Source organism: Heteronotia binoei, chromosome 12, assembly GCF_032191835.1.
Source record: "Heteronotia binoei isolate CCM8104 ecotype False Entrance Well chromosome 12, APGP_CSIRO_Hbin_v1, whole genome shotgun sequence".
Lineage (NCBI taxonomy): Eukaryota > Metazoa > Chordata > Lepidosauria > Squamata > Gekkonidae > Heteronotia > Heteronotia binoei.
This window is the reverse complement of record NC_083234.1, coordinates 57,180,845-57,199,909: the sequence shown is the minus strand read 5'-3', so window position 1 is coordinate 57,199,909 and position 19,065 is coordinate 57,180,845. Positions and strand designations below refer to the sequence as shown.

Genomic DNA, 19,065 nt, shown 5'->3' with positions numbered 1-19,065 from the left:
AAAGGAGGATTTAACCACCCTGAAAACGGGTCTGGCAGTTCACACAAGAGGAAGAAGCATCTGGGACAGGGACTCAAGACCCAAAGGATTTCAACAGTGGCTGCTGACCAGGTCTGAACTAGGGGGTGTTTACTGTTTGTTGAGAATTTGTGGTTGCTTTAAACCACCAAAAGGCCCTCCTGGAAGAGCTGAAGGGTCTCTTTACTCTGGCTCCTTTTTCCGATGGTGGTGGGAAGTGCTGACATGGCAACTCTGCGGTGTTTTCAAGGCAAGAGCTGAACAGAAGTGGTTTGCCCGTTGCCTGCCTCTGCATTGCACCCCTGGAGTTCCTTGGTGGTCTCCCATCCAAATACTAACCAGGGCCAACCCTGAGATCTGACAAGATCAGGCTAGCCGAGGCCAAACCATGGTGCATTTTCCAATAGGGGCCCACCAAATGCTTCTAAGAGGTTCATCCGCAGGGCCTTGAAGGCAAACACATTCCTCTGCTGTTGCCCCTCCACTATCTGGTATTCATAACATGGCTAACAGCAGATGCCATTTTATCTTCCCTCAACCAAAGCTATTTTAGTCCAAGTGCACACAGACAGATGACTTTGATATAAAAGGCCTTGCTCCCAGGTTTTTAATTCTGTTGTCATGTCTTCACAAGTGTTTGGGCAAGCAGTGTCTTTTTGGGTGGGAAACCATTGAAATGAAATAATGGCAACAAAACGTTTGCAAACACTAGAGGGGATAGTTGTCTGAACAGCATGGTGGGATTACAAGCAGCCATATGCGTGGCTTTCAAGTGTTCAAAGCTGTTCCCATAAATTGTCTCTGCACTGTTGACAGCAGTCCTGTAAGGTGGTCCAATATCATGATTTCTCACACGACACATGGAATAGGTAGGCGGAGGTTACCTGGTGAGTCTCTGGTGGAGGTAGGGCTTAAAGTGGGGAATACCTGTTTCAATTCTGCGAGAGCTCAGGAAAGCGGGAAATAATTTGACCTCAGCAGTTCCTGCATATAAAAAGTGAGCACTCAAGTGGTGCGAACAACGAGTTGGCATCCATTCTGTCAAGCCCAGAGTGTTCCTCAGGAGGCTGGCTAGGCTGGTTGGACCGACTGTCGCCAAGTCAGTGTTTCCCACAAAAGGAGAGCGTCTCAGCTATTTTGGCTGTGAATCCAGATCAAGTGAGGTGCCCCCTCCCCTGACTGAACCCTCCCCCAATCCTGAAGTGCCAGGTGCATATTGTCTGAAGTCTGTTTCACTTTAGAAAATAGACAAGCAGAAAGACGAGGCACAGCGCCAGCATCAGAACAATGAAGAAAACGCTTGCTATCCAAACTCCATCTTCATGTCCTCTCAGCGGACGGGGAGATTCAGTGGGGATCATGTTAGTGAGGTTGAGCATATAACCGAGGGTCCAGCCGATGTCTGAATTGGCCGCCTGAAGAAGGAAAGAACACAGGGCAATCAAAGTGGGGAAACGGTGGTGCCTCCCTTCAGCACTGGCAGTCATAGAATCATAGAGTTGGAAGGGACTTCCAGGATCATCTAGTCCAACCTGCTACACAATGCAGGAAAATCACAAGTACCTCCCCCTGTCCTCCTACTCATGGTCTGCCTACATTCACAGAATCAGCATTGCTGTCAGATGGCCATTTAACTTCTGTTTAAAAACCTCCAAGGAAAGAGAGCCCACCACCTTCCAAGGAAGCCTGTTCCATGGAGGAATCACTCTAACTGCCAGGAGGTTCTTCCTAATGTTTAGCTGTAAACTCGTGATTTAATTTCAACCCATTGGTTCTGGTCTGTCCTTCTGGGGCAACAAAACAACTCCACACTTTCTTCTATATGACAGTCCTAGGAAGGTAGCATGAGAGGTGGCAGTTGGGATAGGGTTGCCAGGTACCCCCTGGCCACCAGCAGGATATGAGGAGTGTTTGGAAGGGTAGAGTTGCCAGATACAGGTTGGGATACTCCCAGAGATTTGGGGATGGAGCCTGGGGAGCACAGGGGTACAATGCACCCTCCAAAACATCCTTTCCCTCCAACGGAAGCTGACGTCTGTAGTCGGGATGAGCTGTAATTCTAGGGGATCCCCAGGATCTCTGGTTTGTTGGTCCTAGCAGAATGGCCCCTTGACCTCTGCCCTCACCTTCATCTGGAAGGCAATATTGTCCCAGGTGTCATTGCGGAAGCCGTAACCTTTCACGAGGAGGGTGAGGATATAATTGGCATTGGCACAGTAGCTCTTCAGACGAGACTCCCTCTCATTGGGGTAACTTGACTTTAACTGGAAAAAGGCAAGATGTAAACTTTTAAGAGGAGGAAAAGTTGGTTTGCTAGCAGTTCTGCTGCTCTGTAAACAAGCACGTTTCCTTCTAGAACGACCAGTGGAAAAAACATGCTACAGTTCCCCTTGAATAGGGGGAAAGCTGCATAGGAATGGCATCTCTTTGCCTAAGACCGGCTGTGAAAGTACCCCCCACACTTCCTCTCCCTCCCACCTCCAACCTTAGAACAGTTTTTACATTTTGGGTTTTTTGTGTGTGTCAGAGAAAGGCTTCCCTAATCCTAATTTGACATTCTAGCTGCTCTACCAGAGTTATTCTCATAAAGATGAGGGGGTGGGAGACTGGAATAGTATATGGAGCAAGGGTTCCATCATCCCTTCCCACCTGAATACTCTCCCCACCACTTTACAGCTGGCACATATAACCACACAGTTTCAGAAGCTGATCTGATCTGGCTAGCTCAATGTCATCAGATCTTGGAAACTAAGCAGGGTTGACCCTGGCTATTATCTGGATGGTCTTGGATGGATCCATTATTTGGATGGGTCCTGCTGTGGTAATGGTGACTGAGGGAACAGATCTTGCATCTCCATGTTCAAGTGCAGAAGAATTTTGATGGGTGTGATTTGGCATGCCCTAATATGGCATAGCTTGGAAAAGCTGTATTTGCACTAACTTTCTGAGTTCTTCCTTCTGCTCCATCATTACATAGTTTAGGAGCCCCATCGTTCTTTCATCTGGTTGCCCTAACCAGAATTCTTTGTTTTAGAGTTTACAAAACAGACCACAAGCAAGTGTAGCCTTTATCTGTAAATCTGATTGCATTGCCCACCATCAATACTCCCGCTAAGTTGTGGAGCTGCTGGCATTAAATGGCTCTGGGGCCATTTTTCCTGAGCTAAGACAAAAATATGTGAGCTGGAGGCTAAAAGCCTGTGAACTAGCTCATACTCACTCAGCTTAGAGGGAACACTGCCCACCATATACTATAGGAAAGTACCCACCTCTGCCCAATCTCTGGCACAGAATGTCCGAACAGCATTTTCTACAGCGGCCAGTGGTTGCCCTTCAGTCAGATTCAGGAAGCGGAAGGTGTAATAATAAGCAGAGAAAGCCTGGTGAACAAAGAGCAGGGCGGGGGGGTCAATGGGAGTATCCATGTGGTGTGAAGGAAAGACAGGCAGCAGACAGTCTAGCAGGGAGGGCTGAAGATGTAATTCCAGGAAAGATGTCTGCCTTGCCCTCAAAGACAGGACCTCTGGGGCAGGCAGACACCACCAGCTTTTGCTGGAATGAGCAAAAACACTGCAACATAGCTCAAGTCTCACACCATCTAATTTGTTTCCCCACATAATGCATTGCTTTCAGTGATGCCCAAGAATTAAGATCATAGGGAGAGGCCCTCCTGGCTGTCCCAACAAGAAGCTCATTTGGTGGGTGCATGGAGGGAGGGCTTTTCAGTGGTAGCCCCACAGTTACAAACTGCCTCATTATGGTGTTGAGGTCCTTTGAGTTCCATCTTGCCCAGGGCACCTGAATACAGCAAGGAGTCTGGCTGCAGCAGGCTATACATTTTGCATGTAGGATCACAGGTTCAGTAACTGGCATCCCCAGTTAAAAGATCTCAGGCAAGGTTCCCAATTGGACAGGAAATTATTTTAATTGAGGTTTAATGAGTGGAAATGGGCAGTTGAAGCTTTTAAATAGCATGCAATTTCATGCAATAGTATCACCTGGGCCGAGGTCAGACGCACATAAACTGACAAGTTGGGCATGGATGAAAGCCAGATGCATGTCAGATTTTATGCGGTTGTCCAAACATCAGCATCTGGCAATGGTCGTTGGCTCGTTCGTGTCCAAAACTGCCACGACTGAGACGCGGACTTTTTGGTAGTACATTAAATCCGGAATAAGAATGCTTCCGACGACTCCTGCCCGTACTTTCTATGTTTGAATGCTCCATTGTAGTCAACTTCTTGCAAGCGCACATCCGCTTCCCTGCGAGAGCCCACTCCAAATGATATTATTGCGCTAGCAATTGTTGACTCAGCCTTCCAACCTTCTGAGGTCGGTAAAATATGTACCCAGCTTGCTGGGGGGGGGAGTATAGATGACTGGGGAAGGCAATGGCAAACCACCCCGTAAAAGGTCTGCCATGAAAACTTTGTGAAAGCAGCATCACCCCAGAGTCAAAAACGACTGGTGCTTGCACAGGGGACCTTTCCTAAATGGGGGGAGGGAGGCAGATCGCCCACCTTTGCTGTCTCCCTGCCAGGGGAGGTGGAGAGACAGCAAAGAGAGTTGCCCTGCTCCCCCCCCCCATTTAAACACCACAGTGGGGTGTTTAAATGGGGGGGAGGAAGATCACCTACCTTTGCTGCCTCCGCCAGGCGGAGAGACAGCAAAGAGAGCTCCTGGGCTTTCCCTTCCTTTCTGGGTGTTTAAATGGGGGGGGGGGGGCAGATCGCCCACCTTTTCTGGCACCTTTAAAAAAAAAAAAGCCAAGCACGCTATCCCACGTACTGCGCTTGCACGAGTGTGGAATGCCGTCTCAAAAAATGAGGTCTGGTTGAGACCTCTGATCAACCAGCGACGGGACCAACGCTGCTTAGAACTGAAGGATGGAGGGATGTCTGATCAGGAAATTCGTTGTAAAAAAGCTGCGGGGTATAATAGTGACGGGTTAGGGATGGATTTAATGGTGTGACCGAGGCCCTGGTTTACTTGTGCATTAGAATAGCTATTTAAGAACAGCTAGAAGGACCATTTTTTAAAAACTGTCAATCCTAATCAGGAAGCAAGTGTTGGGAAAGATCTGAAACCTTGCAGAGCTGCTGCCAGTCAGAGTAGACAGTATAGGATGTAGATGGATCAGTGGTCTGACTTGCCACCAGATAGTTTCCTATGCTGATATTTTATGTAGTTAAATCACATAATTAGACACAATCAGGTCTACATATTAGAAATTTGCACCCTGATCTTTGTGTGAACCCAAGCAGCACAACGCACATCCCATCCTTATCCCTGATCCCTAGCATATCAAGATTTTTTAGAATATATCTGGAGCAGGAAACAATCCAGAGAAGCAGCAGGGCCTTTGGATGGCAAAGGAATAAAGGGATTGCTAAAAGAAGCTGGAGAGACAACACAGAATCTCAATGAATTTTTTGCTTCTGAATCCCAGAGCCTGGAGGCAACATCAAGGGAAGGTCCTGGTCTCTATGCTTGTTGTTGGCCCTCTAGAGGAACTGGTTGGCCACTGTGTGAGACAGGATGCTGGACCACATGGACCACTGGTCTGATCCAGCAGGGCTCTTCTTATGTTCTTATGATCAACTACTGTCATGTCGTACCAGGAACTTTCCATTGACTTTTGGCTGGTAGACCCCATTGAATCCACAGGATGTGTTGTGATCACATGAGAAATTAAAGATCTCCTTGAAGGTTTCCTGGCATCTGTTGGCATCACCCAGGCCTTGTAGAATGACATTCCCAGAAGCTGCAGGTTCCTGCTGTTTGGCACATGGGCTGTTGTAGAAGGATGTCCTTGTGATGTTCTCAGTGTAACCCACGGGATAGCAGGGGTGTTCAAAGCGATCCAAGGTGCTTGAATTCTGCAGACAATAGCCAAACATTAACCCCATCACTAGACCTTACCATAATAGCCTCTGCACAGTGAGGGAAAAGAGGTCCACAGAAACTGACTTAAATTAATGTTGATAACTTTGGCTCATGGCTACTAGTTACTAAACAGCATGATATAGCCTTTAGAATGCTGAACTAAGATCTTGGAGACCTGGATGTGAATCTCCATTCTCCCAAGGTAAGCCTGACAGGTGACCTTGGGCCAGTCACTCTCAGCCTTACCTACCTCACAGGACTATTATTGTGAGGATAAAATGGCGGAGGGGAAAACAATGTAAGCTGCCTTGGGAACAAAGCAGGGTATAAATAATAATTTACACAACCTTCTTGAACAAGTAGCTAGCAGAGAAAATTGAGGGGTTTTGCTGTTGGAAAAGGAGCTCGGACTGAGAGGGGAACTGCCCTCCCATTCACACTGTGTTTTTGAGGGGGAGCTGACACTGCTTCAGAGTCCAGCACATGAAGTTTGAGTTTCTGGCCTCTCCATTTGTGTTCCTCATGTACATACATTAAAAGGGTTGTTTAAAATCCCTCAAGTCTCCAAAGTCATCTCCCCCACTACCACTACACAAAGCAGCCCTCTTCCTGTTACCTCAGGAGGAGCTGTGGTTCACTGTCAGAGCAGCGGCTTTCATGCACAAGATCCCTGGTTCAGTCCACAACATCTCTAGTTCAGGGATCTCGGATAACAGATTGGGACTGAAGGTATAGCTGTATGAAGGATAACATTTTGTGACTGAAGGTATAGCTGTATGTTGCCTTATTCAAGTTCTCTTACATCATCTTCAGATCTGCCCTGAAGAATTTTATCCAGACGTACCTTGTGAGTTCTGTACTCAGAAGGAACACAGTTCCCAGATATGTGGGTGGCCAATTTGGATCAGAACCATGACACAAGAAAAGGGGATTCTTTCCCCCCCCCCCCCAACACTTTCTTCATTTGCAATGTCCCTGGAAGCCTCTATTTGTCCCACTGGGGAAATTTACATTAACTGAAGGCACAGAAGAAGAAGAGATTTATACCCTGCCCTTCACTTGGAATCTCAGGGCAGCTTACAATCTTCTTTCCCTTACTCTCCCTGCAACAGACACCCTGTGAGGAAGGTGAGGCTGAGAGAGCTCTTGAGAGAACAGCTCTGAGGTAACAGTGACAGACCCAAGGTAAACAGCATTAACATAAGTTCATAGTGTTCAAACGTTACTATTGGAAACAGATTATGGCGGAAGACATGGTTTGTTTGCAAAAAGGTCCCAGGTTCAGTCCCCAGCATCGCTAATACTCATCTAACATGATGGGAAAGGCCTGGGGGGGGGGGGGGGCTGGGGCTGGGACACTTGAAAGTCATTGCTGGTTGGAGTAAATTTTAAAATTATTTGTTTGCCCAAGGAATATCCCCTTCATTTTCAGTCTGAGCCACTGTCCCTGCCCTCTGTGCCATAGTATTTTCTTGGGCATCTTATGAATGTCAATAGATGACTTACGACAATAACCCGGAGGGCATGCAGGAGTGCCTGATTCTGCCCGTAGCACAAGTAGCTGTGGGTATAGATAGTGTAATCAAATCCATAAAGTCGGAACCGTGCTGCTTCCTCTTCCTCCACGATTGGGTCGGCTGGGACAAAACTTATTTGGGTCGATGCCCCTCCGAGATCCAGTGCCCCCCAGGTTTTGCCTGAGGAGGGGTGAATCCAGTCTCGATGTTCAAGGGAATACTGAGGAGACACAACAAGGCAGCACAAATGGAATTAAAGTGCTATACTGGTGGAGGGATAGAATTTTGAGACCTGACCATTTTTCTTGTCCCAGGATGGAAAAATTTTCCCCAGATTTTATTTCAATTTCTTAAAGCACTGTTATCGACAATGAAAGGCAAGGTTTTAAAGACCAATAAACAGTTGTTTTGTAACCACCATCTTGAACGCACAGAGACAGGAAGGTCTGAAACAGAACTGCCTCAGGGTCAGGATTGGCTCTCTGGAAGGTGGGTAGGATCAGAGGCTCTATAAATAAGTCAGAGGAACTGTGGTGGCAGCAAAAAGGGGAGGAGATTTGGCCAAGGGTGGGTTACTTTCTTTCAAGCCCCTCCCACTGAAACATTGCCTGGTTCTCCAACTTTTGGAGCACTTCCCACTTTATCTTTACACAGAATTTTGTGTAAATTCCCCTATTACACTTCAGCCCTGTTACAGTTTGGAAACACCAGCCACACCTTGGTGAAGGAGTCTAGCAGATAGTTGATGGTGATCCAGCCATAAGCACCCTCCTCCTTCCCTGTCAGGATTCTAGCCCCCTGGAAGTTGATGGGATATTCCCGGATAGTCTTGTCAACTTCTGCCAGGATCTGTGCTGCTGCAGTCTCATTTTCTAGCCTGCAGGATCCAAAAGAAAATATTGTGAAAATGGGAAGATAATTTGGGATATGGGAATGAGCATAGCCAGCTCTTTATTCAAAAAGAAAAAGGAGCCAGGTCAGCTCTGGATAGTACTTGGATGGGAGACCACTAAGGAAGACACTGCAGAGGAAAGCAATGGCAAACCACCTCTGCTTCCCACTTGCCTTGAAAGTCCTTTGCTGGGGTCACCTTAAATTGGCTGCAACTTGATGGCCCTTTACACACATACACAATCCTCTTGAGTCTGAGCAAGTAAGGAGGGCTATAAATGAAGCAGGCCAGTAACTAAAATAAATGAAGATAGATTCAGGTGGGTAGCTGTGTTGGTCCGAAGCAGCAGAACAAACTGCGAGTCTAGCGGCATCCTTAAGACCTTTTACCAGGATGGCCCATTTCCACCACTGGGAAGATGGGGGCCAGGAATTTCACACTGCACCAACCTAACGCTGCAGTAAACTACATGTCAAGAATGTGAGTGTATGAAGAACGCTAAATTTGTTATTTTATAGTACCAAATCGTTTTGCTTGCTTATAAGACTGAACTGTTTTCTAATCTCTTCTAATAAAACGTGTTGCTTTTACTGGTGTGTTCTACTGTGTGTACAAAGGCCCAAACCCAGGCTCGTTATCAATGAGGAGATTTATCCCCAGGTTCCAGGGAAGGAACAATCTCAGCTAGGGTTGCCAATCCTCAATTGAGAAAGGGACAGAAGCCACTTGTCAAAAGGGGCCTTGAGCCTTTTGGAGTTTAGTGCCATTTTGAAATCTTACTGGAGACATTCTGTCCCATTTGTCCATTGGGAATTCTATGTGTAGTCTTTGGACGCACTGAAAAAGAAGCTTGTGGGTTTTGCAGCTTCTTGCAATTTATTGATGCATCAGAAACACTGTGTAAGAGCGTATCAAAAACACATCCCCATTCCAGCTGGCAATTGCATATTGCAGGCAGAAGCTGTATACCCATGGAAGATGGTGAACTACCCAGCCCTTACCTAATTCAAGTGACTGGCAAACTTCTGTGTGGGCACCAATTCCACCTGCAATGTACACGAGGTAGCCAGAAGTGAGATATTTTGGCCCTACTCCTCGCTAAACATCTGTACTATAATCCCTCTTGCCAGTTCTCTCCTGCAAATGCCCACAAGCCAGTTTCTCCTCTGTTGGGTTTGTGAACAAGGGAGTTAGCTGCACCAGAGAAATACAAACTCCACATATTATGCTCAGGGCAGGAAATACACTCGTTTATGGTAACAAATGGGGGAAACATAGGAACCCATTTGGGTATCCTTTCAGGAAGTGGGGGGGAGATAGATTACTTTAAATATGCCACACTGAAGTCCTAAAAACTGGTACTGCACAACACTACTTGATTGGTCAAAGACAGCTTGATAAGAGGGGAGTAATTCATCCCCAGTACAGAACCCAGAATCCCTCCCATCAAGAAATGGAAGGGTTACACATGCAGCTCTCAGAGGAAGCATGCTAAGGCTAGAGGAACAGGAGAGAACAGAGAGACCTTAGTATGTCCATATGCCCTTTGTTCTTAGCATTGCCTTGGTCTTGAATCCAGGTCTTTGAGAGACATGCCAAGGTTTCTTAGTAACCAGTGTAACTCAGCCAGTATTCCTTTTGGCTTTTATGTACTATTTCTCTGTAATACCTCCTGTACAGTGTTTTGAAATATATTCCCAAGCTTTTGTTAGTTATTAAAGATCTCCCCCCCCAATGTAATTTATTTATTTATTCCAGGCGATGTGACTGGAATTAACTAGGTACTGTGCATACCTCAGTAGCCTCATGCCAGCCGTGGCTCCCAAATAAGTGGGTGCTTCCCGCTGCCTCTCTGCAGGAATCACTTTCATGGCTGCATCAAGGCATTCCCTGAGAGAGTCACCTGCCTTTGGTGGATTTTTGGTGAAACTTGAGATCCCAGATGCTGAAAGACAAGAAGCAGGGTCAGGGGTCACCCTGTCCCTGGATGACCCCAAACAGAGAGAGCAACATGCCAGTCCGCTCACTTCAAACCTCTCCTCAACATTTCAGGTTTCTCTTGTGATCTTTGGTACCCCTTCTTCCTCAGTCCAAACCATAACAAAGGTCTACTACTTACACGTCACTGTGGTTTCCACACATCCCTGTCTGTTGGTTTTGCCACTATCTGTCACAAATTGTAATCTCCCTGCAAGCCAGTGCCTATTTTTCCTTTCTTTCTAGGTAACACGGTAAGGTGCCATGGATGCTAATCAAACAGCCAGCGCCATCATTCATAAGGTCACACTGGATGTGTAGTAGCCAAAGTGCAAAACTAGGACCACAGAAATGTGGGTTCAGGTCCCACCTACCTCCCCATTATAAAGCTTACTGGGTGACCTTTTGACCAGCTGCCCTCATTCACTTTCTGCCTAACTTACCTCACAAGCTTGTTGTGAGGAGAAACTGGAAGAGGCGAGAACCGTGTATGCCACCTACAGCTCCTGGAGGAAGGGTGAGATAAAAATGTGACTGATAAATGCATCCATATGTATCTATCTTCTTGTTCACATGCTAAAGCAGGGTGTCTATTGCTTAATCTATTTATTAATATATCAGTTGGTTTCCTTTCCTATCATGGCTCAGCATGGCCACAGGGCAAGGGGAGCTAAAACCTGCCCTCTCCAGCAAATCAATGGATCAAGGACCTTGGAACTTTATCAATATTTGAACACATGGCACAGAGACAGCAATTGCATGTGGACTTATTTTTAGATGTTTGGAAACTGTTTATAGTAACTTATGTGTAGATCCACTGCCACCTCTGTTATATGTTTGTCTCATCATTTCCCCCCCTCAACTTTGTTTAGGTGCTGGATTTTAAGGTTTTTTTCTTGTTCTCCCCCCCTTTTTTCAAATAAATAATTTTTAAAAACCACCTGTCCCCTCACACACCTTGTCTTGCTCAAAGCAAGTGGTTTCAAGGCAGCTCATAGTATTGTTCACCACTTCTCCATTTTATTTTCACAACAACCCTGTGAGGTAGGTTAGTCTGAGAAAGAATGGCTGACCCAAGACCCCACTTCCATGGTAGAGTTGGGATTTGAACCTGGTTGTCCCATATCTTAGTGTAACACACTGACTGCTGCACCCTACTGAACTTGAACCCAAATCCTTCCAGGCTGGATGGAATCTCAGCAGGCCCAAAAGGCTTTTCTGGGCCCATTCCTGCACAATGACTGCCACATGCCTATATCAAACATTGGGAGTTACAGCAACCAACCACCACTCTCTCCCACCAACTCTAGCATAAAGAGTGAAACTGACCGTTAACGTGGCAGGAGAAGATCTGGCTGACCATGCCCGTGTTATTCTCTTTATCTGCTGGCCACTGGTAGACAAACAGAGAGGTGTGGGATGAGCCTGCATCAAACACCAGTCCGTACTGGAAGGAAGATATTCAAAACAAAAGAAGTCAGACAAGATTCAGACATGCAGACTAAAGAAACCTGAGCTGTCAAGTCAAATCAGGGGGCTTATAGCTCAGGATAGCTTTAAATGCTGGGAGTTTTGGGGGAGCACACTGGAGGGTAGGAAGTCCAAGCAACTGGAGCTTTCTCTCTGCTATGCACCACACACCACGCATTTCTGCCATCTGTCTTCCTCTCACCCTCAATCTTTGAGCAAGCTATAACCTCTTTTTTTAAAAGCACAGCATTCATGTAAACATTTGTTGATTATGCTCTCTCTTTTAAAAAAAAAGAGGGAAATTAATTTTTATAAGCTACAAATCTCCTGTAGGGAGATGGGCTTGTGACATAAGTGCCAGCCAACTAAAGCTGGGCAGAGCTGGTTTCCGCTGCAAACTGGAAGAACTGGTTTGCCCAGGCTCAAAGCTGGACAGGGAATTGAAATGTCTGTATATAATGGGGGGGGAGCAGAACCCTGCATCCAGCGTTATGCATAAAACTTAAGAACAGTTACATTTCTCTGCATATGTTGCAGAGCTCTTTTTGATTCTATTTGCCACATGGAGAGCCATATTGTGGGGAAAATTCTCCCTCTCTCTCATATCAAACCAAGAAGCTTGCTTTTTCAAATTTGCAAACTAAGAATCTTGGAGGATTTTGTATAATTGAAAACTTTACTGGTATAATCTGCCTTCCATCTTGAAAGGAAACAATCTGTAGACATGAGACAGAGGATCTTATTTTCCTTGGCTGACAAAAAAGTCCCATTTTATTTTTGACACCAGCTTGAGGAAGAGACCTGTCTGGCTTAAAAGCCTGCATCCTTCCACTGAAACATACTTTGCTTATTCTATATGCCCTATCTCAGAACAGTAGGTTGCACTCACCTTATTTTGCGGGGGCAGTGTGGTGTTGTGTATACCCACCAAGCTGAGAATAAGGGCTATGAGGGAGACAACGCTCAAAACCAGGAGGGCTACAGGAATGAAGGAACCATTCCATTTGATACCCATTTCTAAGAGCAAAAAAAGGGAGGGAAATGTAAAAATTACCTTATGCAATCAAGGACTAAGGGTCCATCAGGTTCTGCTTTCTGTTTTCAACAGTGTCCAACCAGATACCTCTGGGAATATCACAAAGAGGGTGGGCTGCATCTAAGCCCTCCCCTGAAGTTTGCACCTGATAATCAGACCACTGTTTCTGAACACGGAGGATCCACTGAAAGCTCTAATGCTCTCCACAAAGTGTACCCAATTTTTTAAAAAATGAAATCAATGGCTATCATTACCACATCCTTGTTCACCAAATCTAGTGCTCGTGTCGTGCAGATGCTGCATGAGGGGTTCCAATGTAGACCAGTTTCTCAGACAGTAGACGGATAAGTGTAGACCAGTTTCTCAGACAGTAGACGGATAAGTGTGCGTGTGCTTATGGTTTTCAGTTTCTTTTGTTTGAATACTGATCAAATTCTCATAGAATATTTTGCATATCATCTACTGTATCTTCTGGAATCACATTGTAGTCACATTTGGATGATGCATGTGTTTTTTTAGTTACTTCAGTTATACCCTGCATTCTCCCTAGTAGGAACCCAAAATCAGTATTCTGGGCATGATTCCTGATTGACTCATACAGAGGTACAGCCTTCTCTGAAGGTGATTTCTACAGGAATGGCTGAATAATTCAATCAAAACTTGGCAGGAGCTGACAGATGTGGCAGGGGCTGACAGGGAAAGAGGCATGATGACCCATGCAGTGACTCATGCAGAGATGCAATGGACATGCTGTTCTGCAAATGGGTGTTTAGATTTTATAGGAGGCTTTAACGATGTACAGTGCCATCCAGATTTTTATCTCAGTGCAGCAGGTCTGAGTAGGTAGTCCTGCCTGCCCATCAGCCCAGGAGAGTCAGCTGAAGTTGTCAAATATAGAATCCAAAGGCGGCCCAAGGGGCCTCCAGTTCACATACTGTATCAACATGGACCAGGAAGTCATGACAACACTTTACCTGCAAAGAAGCTTGCAAAAGCCTCACAGCTGATAGCTGAATTCCTAACATTTTCCCTTCTCTCAGAGAGAGAAGTTAAGCCCTAATTACCCAAAATAATTGTGCTGGTGAGAGCAAGCAGAAGCAATGGAAGCTGTATAAAATTCCTTTTTAACAGTCTTCACTGCCACCTCATATGATTTTTTACATGTCCTATAAGATGTTCTAGTTGTTTTGTTGCAAATTTGCCACCAAACTCATTCATTTGCAAAGGAGGGCTAACCTGTACCTTTTTGCAGCTGTGTCCCGTTTGCTGGCTTGGCTTAGGAGGGAATGAGTCTGAAGCATGTTTGTACATTACACCAAGGTGAACACAAGGTAATTTCAGCAAGCAATGCTAATGATGTTTCAAGGAAATTATTTCACTCTCCTTTTGTGGCTTTCTTTGCATTCTGTGTTTGCTAATGACAGGAAAGTGCAGCCCAATAAGCAGAGGTTTAGGCAAGAGAACTGTCTCCAGGTGGTCTTAAAGGTGAAACTGGACTCAAACTTTGTTCTGTCTCCAAAGAGGTGAGGGAGGAGCTGAACCATATGAAATTGCTTCAGAGCCTGTCCATTAGTCTATCCCACTGAGCTCTGTGCAGTCTAACAAGCAGCAACTCCCCAGAGACAGGAAGAACTTTCCTATTATCTGCTACCTCTTTTAAATGGAGATGAACTTGAGACCTTTTTCATTCAAAACACTTTTCATATAAAGTGCTTTGCTACTGAGTCACAAACCCCTGCCTTAAATAAACAGGTTCAGCACCAGCAGTATGTGGATATCTGTTTTATATGTAAACCCCAAACGTATTAAGTTGTCATCAGAAAGTCTATATATCTTAATATTGTCTCCTCTGATAGGCAGCAGCAGTTCTCCAGGGACTGTGGCAGAGACAGGTTTTCCCGCACTACAAGATGTACACATGACCTGCCTTATATTGAATTCAGACTCTTGGTCCATCAAGGTCAGTATTGTCTACTCAGATTGGCAGCAGCTCTCCAGGGTCTCAGGCAGAGGTCCTTCACATCACTAGTAGATGTGGTGACTGAACTCAGACCTTCTGCATGGCAAGCAGATACACAAGCACAGAGGCACATCCACATATCCTTTAACTGGAGATGCTGGGGAGCAAATCTGGGATCTTCTGCATGTGAAACATGTGCTCTATCACTGTGCCAAGTTCAGCAATGGTATGTCATCCAACATTTCATCGATGAAAGCGGGGACACCCAGCAGTATCTGACATCCTTATTATTACATAATGGAGCTGGCTATACTAGGGTAAGGTGCTCATATTCAGTCTGTTATAATAATATGCACAAAACCCTTACAGGGTGATAGGCATATATTGGGGCAGAAGCTTCTGTGGACTTAAATCCAATTTCATCTGATACATGAAGGTGTATCCTCACTTAACTGATGTACATACACAATCACAAGCATAAAGAAAAACAAATAGTAAAATTAAGGGGCCCAAGGACAAATAAACACAAGACTGAGATTTCTATGGAAATATATTTAAGATAAGTAATAATTTGCAATGGCTGTACAATCTAATTAACTTTGCTATCCCAAATTGACATGTGTAATTAGAGTGAAACCCTTCATTTTCATTAACAGAATCAAATTCTGTAGCATCCTGACCAACTGCATAGCTTCCCTTTCCCCCACTGTGCATGCCAAATCCTACACATTTTTAACTTGAAAGTAAATTACATTTTCTTGAAGGGATTTCTTTCTGAGTATTTGTGCACAGAGTTGCACAAACAGAGTTGGGGTCTTTTTTAACTATATCACTTTTTGAATCCCTAAATTGACCAGAACAGCCACTTAACATAAGTTGAAATGACAACTTCTCAGCCTTTTGACTAAGATCAGGTGTAGAGTGAAGTTGAAACAAAACATGTGGCTGGTGCAATTAATTTGTGATTACTCCACTATGACCCTTTTTGGCCTCCTTGAGGATCCCTTGCCTGTATTCAGGACAAACAAAATTAAAACCATTTCCACATACCACTTAACTAAGCCAATTTTTAAAATCAGGCATTCCTCAATAGCGCCACCCCCCTCCCCGAGTCTCTGGCAGGGGATGGGTTTGATTTTTTTTTTTAATCAGATCCAGGCTGGAAACTCCTGGAGATTTGGGAATGGAGCCTGGAGGGGACAGTGACCTCAGTGGGGTACAATGCTACCAAGTCCACCCTCCAAGGCATCAATTTTCTATTGGGGAATAGATCTCTGTAGTCTGTAACTCCTGGGAATCCCCAGGTCCCACCTGGAGGCTGGCATCCCTAATCCCTGATCCAATGGTAAGATCCTTGGAAATAAGGTAAAAAGGTAAATGTAGTCCCCTGTGCAAGCACCATTCGTTTTGACTCTGGGGTGACATTGCATAACAATGTTTTCGCGGCAGACTTTTTACGGGGTGGTTTGCCATTGCCTTCTCCAGTCATCTACACTTTACCCCCAGGAAACTGGGTAGTCATTTTACCAACCTCGGAAAGATGGAAGGCTGAGTCAACCTTGAGCCGGCTACCTGAACCCAGCTTCCACCGGGATCGAACTCAGGTTGTGAGCAGAGAGTTTGGACTACAGTACTGCAGCTTTACCACTCTGTGCCACAGGGCTGCTAAGGAAATAAGATAAGTAGATCTTTTTTCAGCAAAGGTCTTGCTTCTTCTCCCTATAATTATGCTTTTAAATTAGTAACATCCCTCTTTGGTTTCATAATGTACCATATGCTCTTTTGCTTAATAACTTCCTGTTAACTAACAGTAGCCTTGACATCCCTGAATAGATATATAATCTTGGAGAGGTGGTGGTGATGTCTTTAATTACAACTTTCCTTTTGCAGCCACAATGACCTTTCATTCGTTTTCTTTCATTTTTCATTATCCCCATTGTGCAGTTATGGGAACAATAAGAACGAACAATTCTTTTTGCTGCAAAGAGAAAAGCTGTAACTGATGCTCTCCCCTCACCCCGCAATAACTGAATGAGGATCCATCCAGGAAAGCCTGGGTGTGAATAGGAAGTAGAAACTGTGTGTAAGACAGCTGTTAAGATACAAAAAAACTTTAAAGACATTTGGGGGGTTTTAATATATAAATCTGCATATGTGCCTAGACGAAAATGGATTCAAAGAACCAGGGCTATTTAAAAAATTATTATTTTTAAGCAGGAACACACAGGGATGCAGTTCTGGTTGGGCATCAGGGAGTGTGGCCTAATATGCAAATGAGTTCATGCTGGGCTTTTTCCACAAAAAAAGCCCTGCTAAAAACCAAGCTTCACCTTTCATGTATGCTCATTCACAGGAAACACCTTATAGTTCCTACATGTACACAAACACACAAGGAAGAAGGCAATGGCAAACCACCTCTGCTTTTCGTTTGCCTCAAAAGCCCCTTATAGGGGCTGCAATAAGATGTCCACAACTTGATGGCACTACACACGTACAAGTGGAGACTTCTACCAACTTCTCCCTTCTTTGTATAGCACACCACTTGTGTCAATCCACTGTTTAACAATCCCTTGTAGTATTTATAAGTTACATATAGAACTGGCCCGAGACAAACTCAGGGAACCACTCCCCTGTACAACAAGGGCTGTGAGCTTCAGGGGCAAACAGCCTTGCTTACATTCCAAAGAGCTGCTGCCAACAAAAGAGGGCACTCAGGGATTCTCCTGCCACACCCGCTCAACTTGAGAAAATGGTGTGGGAAGAAAGGCTGAAACCCTTCCTCTCAAACCAAATCAGGCACTTGGAAATGTTTGTTCCCAGATGGCATATATGACCACAAGTCAGTTCAAGGGAACCCCAACCCTATTTGTGCCAAACGTATCATCTAGTTTCGCTCTTAGTTCTCAGGAGTATGAAGGCTGACAGACCCACAAACCTGTGAGGGTCCAGTTTTCCCAGCCTTCCTGGCTCCTTGAATAGGAAGCTATGAAACTGCTTTTGCAAAGCTGGAACTTAAAGGGCAGGTCAGGAGGGAGGTAGTATTTGTGTATTCAGAATAGCTAACAAGCATGATGCTTGCGCTCATCCTTGGGCAATCTTTACCAGGTCTTGAGGGCAGATGCTCCTTTGCATATTAGGCTCACATCCCTGATGTAGCCAATCCTCCAAGACAAGGCTCTTTTTTATAAGCTCTTGGAGGATTGGCTACATCAGGGGCTACATCTGTTCCCCAATAGAAAATTGATGCCTTGGAGGGTGGATTTAGTAGCCTCCTTCCAAGGCAAGCTAGCCATGTCACCAAAGCATCCCTCACCGATCTTCCCCCACCTTTCCAATGACATCCAACAGGGCAAGATGACCTTTGCTAAATCACCAGTCACAATGAATCTGCAAGTCATGAAACAAACTGAGATAACGTGAATGCTACAGAATGGGAGTCTTCGACTGGAACTCCACCCCAGCCACAAAAATGCAGGAGAACACCTCAGCCGAGCCCTCAGCCTTCCTCTCCTTTGTGATTTGAGGATGATCAGGCTAACCTACCTCTCAAGGGCATTGCAAAGATTAATGAAACAATACATGACAAGCGCCTCAAACAGTGAAACGAAATAATCACCACAGGAAAAATATGAGTGTTATCTCTCTCAGGCACTTTCTCCTCAGCCAGGATTGCAGCATTTTGGAACCTGGCCAAAGGCATGTCCATCTAATAACTAGCCCCACGAGGGAGCCCCTACATGATTGGTTCTCTGGAGCAATCAGCAGTACAGACCAAAACAAGAACCCCACTATAGTCCTTTATTTCCTGCATTGGCAAAGAGAGGAGAAATGGACATCTGTCACTTACCTCCAGAAGGCAAAGCAGGACGAGACTTTAGGGCACCACAGCAGGAGAGAATCAACACACTTGTCACCACCCAACAGCGCTCTCATTGGCGTGCAGCTGTGCAAAGGTTGCCTGTTAGTCGAAGTTTGTTCAGTTGATCAAGCCCCCACCTCCTCCCTCCCCACCCGTCACTGCAACTGAAATCCTCTCCTTCCTTCCCCCTTCCTGGCCACAGCGAGCACACCCCCTTTGGCATATCCTGCCCACAGTTTGTTTATCGGCCGGGCCCGAGTCAAGCAGCTTCTTTAGTGGAGCGCATCAAGTCGCCACAGTTTGACACGGAAGAAATTAAACAACAGTTTCCTTGATGGGTCCACAAAGAGGATCAAGGACACGGTGTTTACGTTGGCTTCTCCTGTTTCAAACTGCTGCAGGTGAAGGAGCACCTGTGGAAGCAGGAGAGAGAGGCCCAGGTTCCCAGCA

The 19,065-nt window shown here is 45.4% G+C and overlaps 1 protein-coding gene across 1 annotated transcript; it reads right to left on the bottom strand.

The window, feature by feature from the left end:
- Positions 1 to 595: 595 nt before the first annotated feature.
- ENTPD8 (ectonucleoside triphosphate diphosphohydrolase 8) lies at positions 596 to 18,757 on the bottom strand. Its single transcript, XM_060251368.1, has 10 exons — positions 18,604 to 18,757; positions 12,650 to 12,777; positions 11,620 to 11,737; positions 10,108 to 10,258; positions 8,139 to 8,298; positions 7,411 to 7,641; positions 5,637 to 5,897; positions 3,288 to 3,398; positions 2,145 to 2,282; positions 596 to 1,433 (listed from the first exon to the last, which is right to left on the bottom strand). Exons 2-10 carry the CDS (start codon positions 12,773 to 12,775, stop codon positions 1,251 to 1,253), a joined length of 1,479 nt encoding a protein of 492 aa, XP_060107351.1. The 5' UTR covers positions 12,776 to 12,777; positions 18,604 to 18,757; the 3' UTR covers positions 596 to 1,250.
- Between the last annotated feature and the right edge of the window lie 308 nt (positions 18,758 to 19,065).

Excerpts from the sequence above, each read along its gene's own strand:
- ENTPD8 (XM_060251368.1), bottom strand. The coding sequence starts at position 12,775 with ATGGGTATCAAATGGAATGGTTCCTTCATTCCTGTAGCCCTCCTGGTT. Across the intron at positions 2,283-3,287 it reads GTGCCAGAGATTGGGCAGAG|TTAAAGTCAAGTTACCCCAA; the intron begins GTGGGTACTTTC and ends GCCTTTTTCCAG. Across the intron at positions 1,434-2,144 it reads ATATTGCCTTCCAGATGAAG|GCGGCCAATTCAGACATCGG; the intron begins GTGAGGGCAGAG and ends TTCCTTCTTCAG.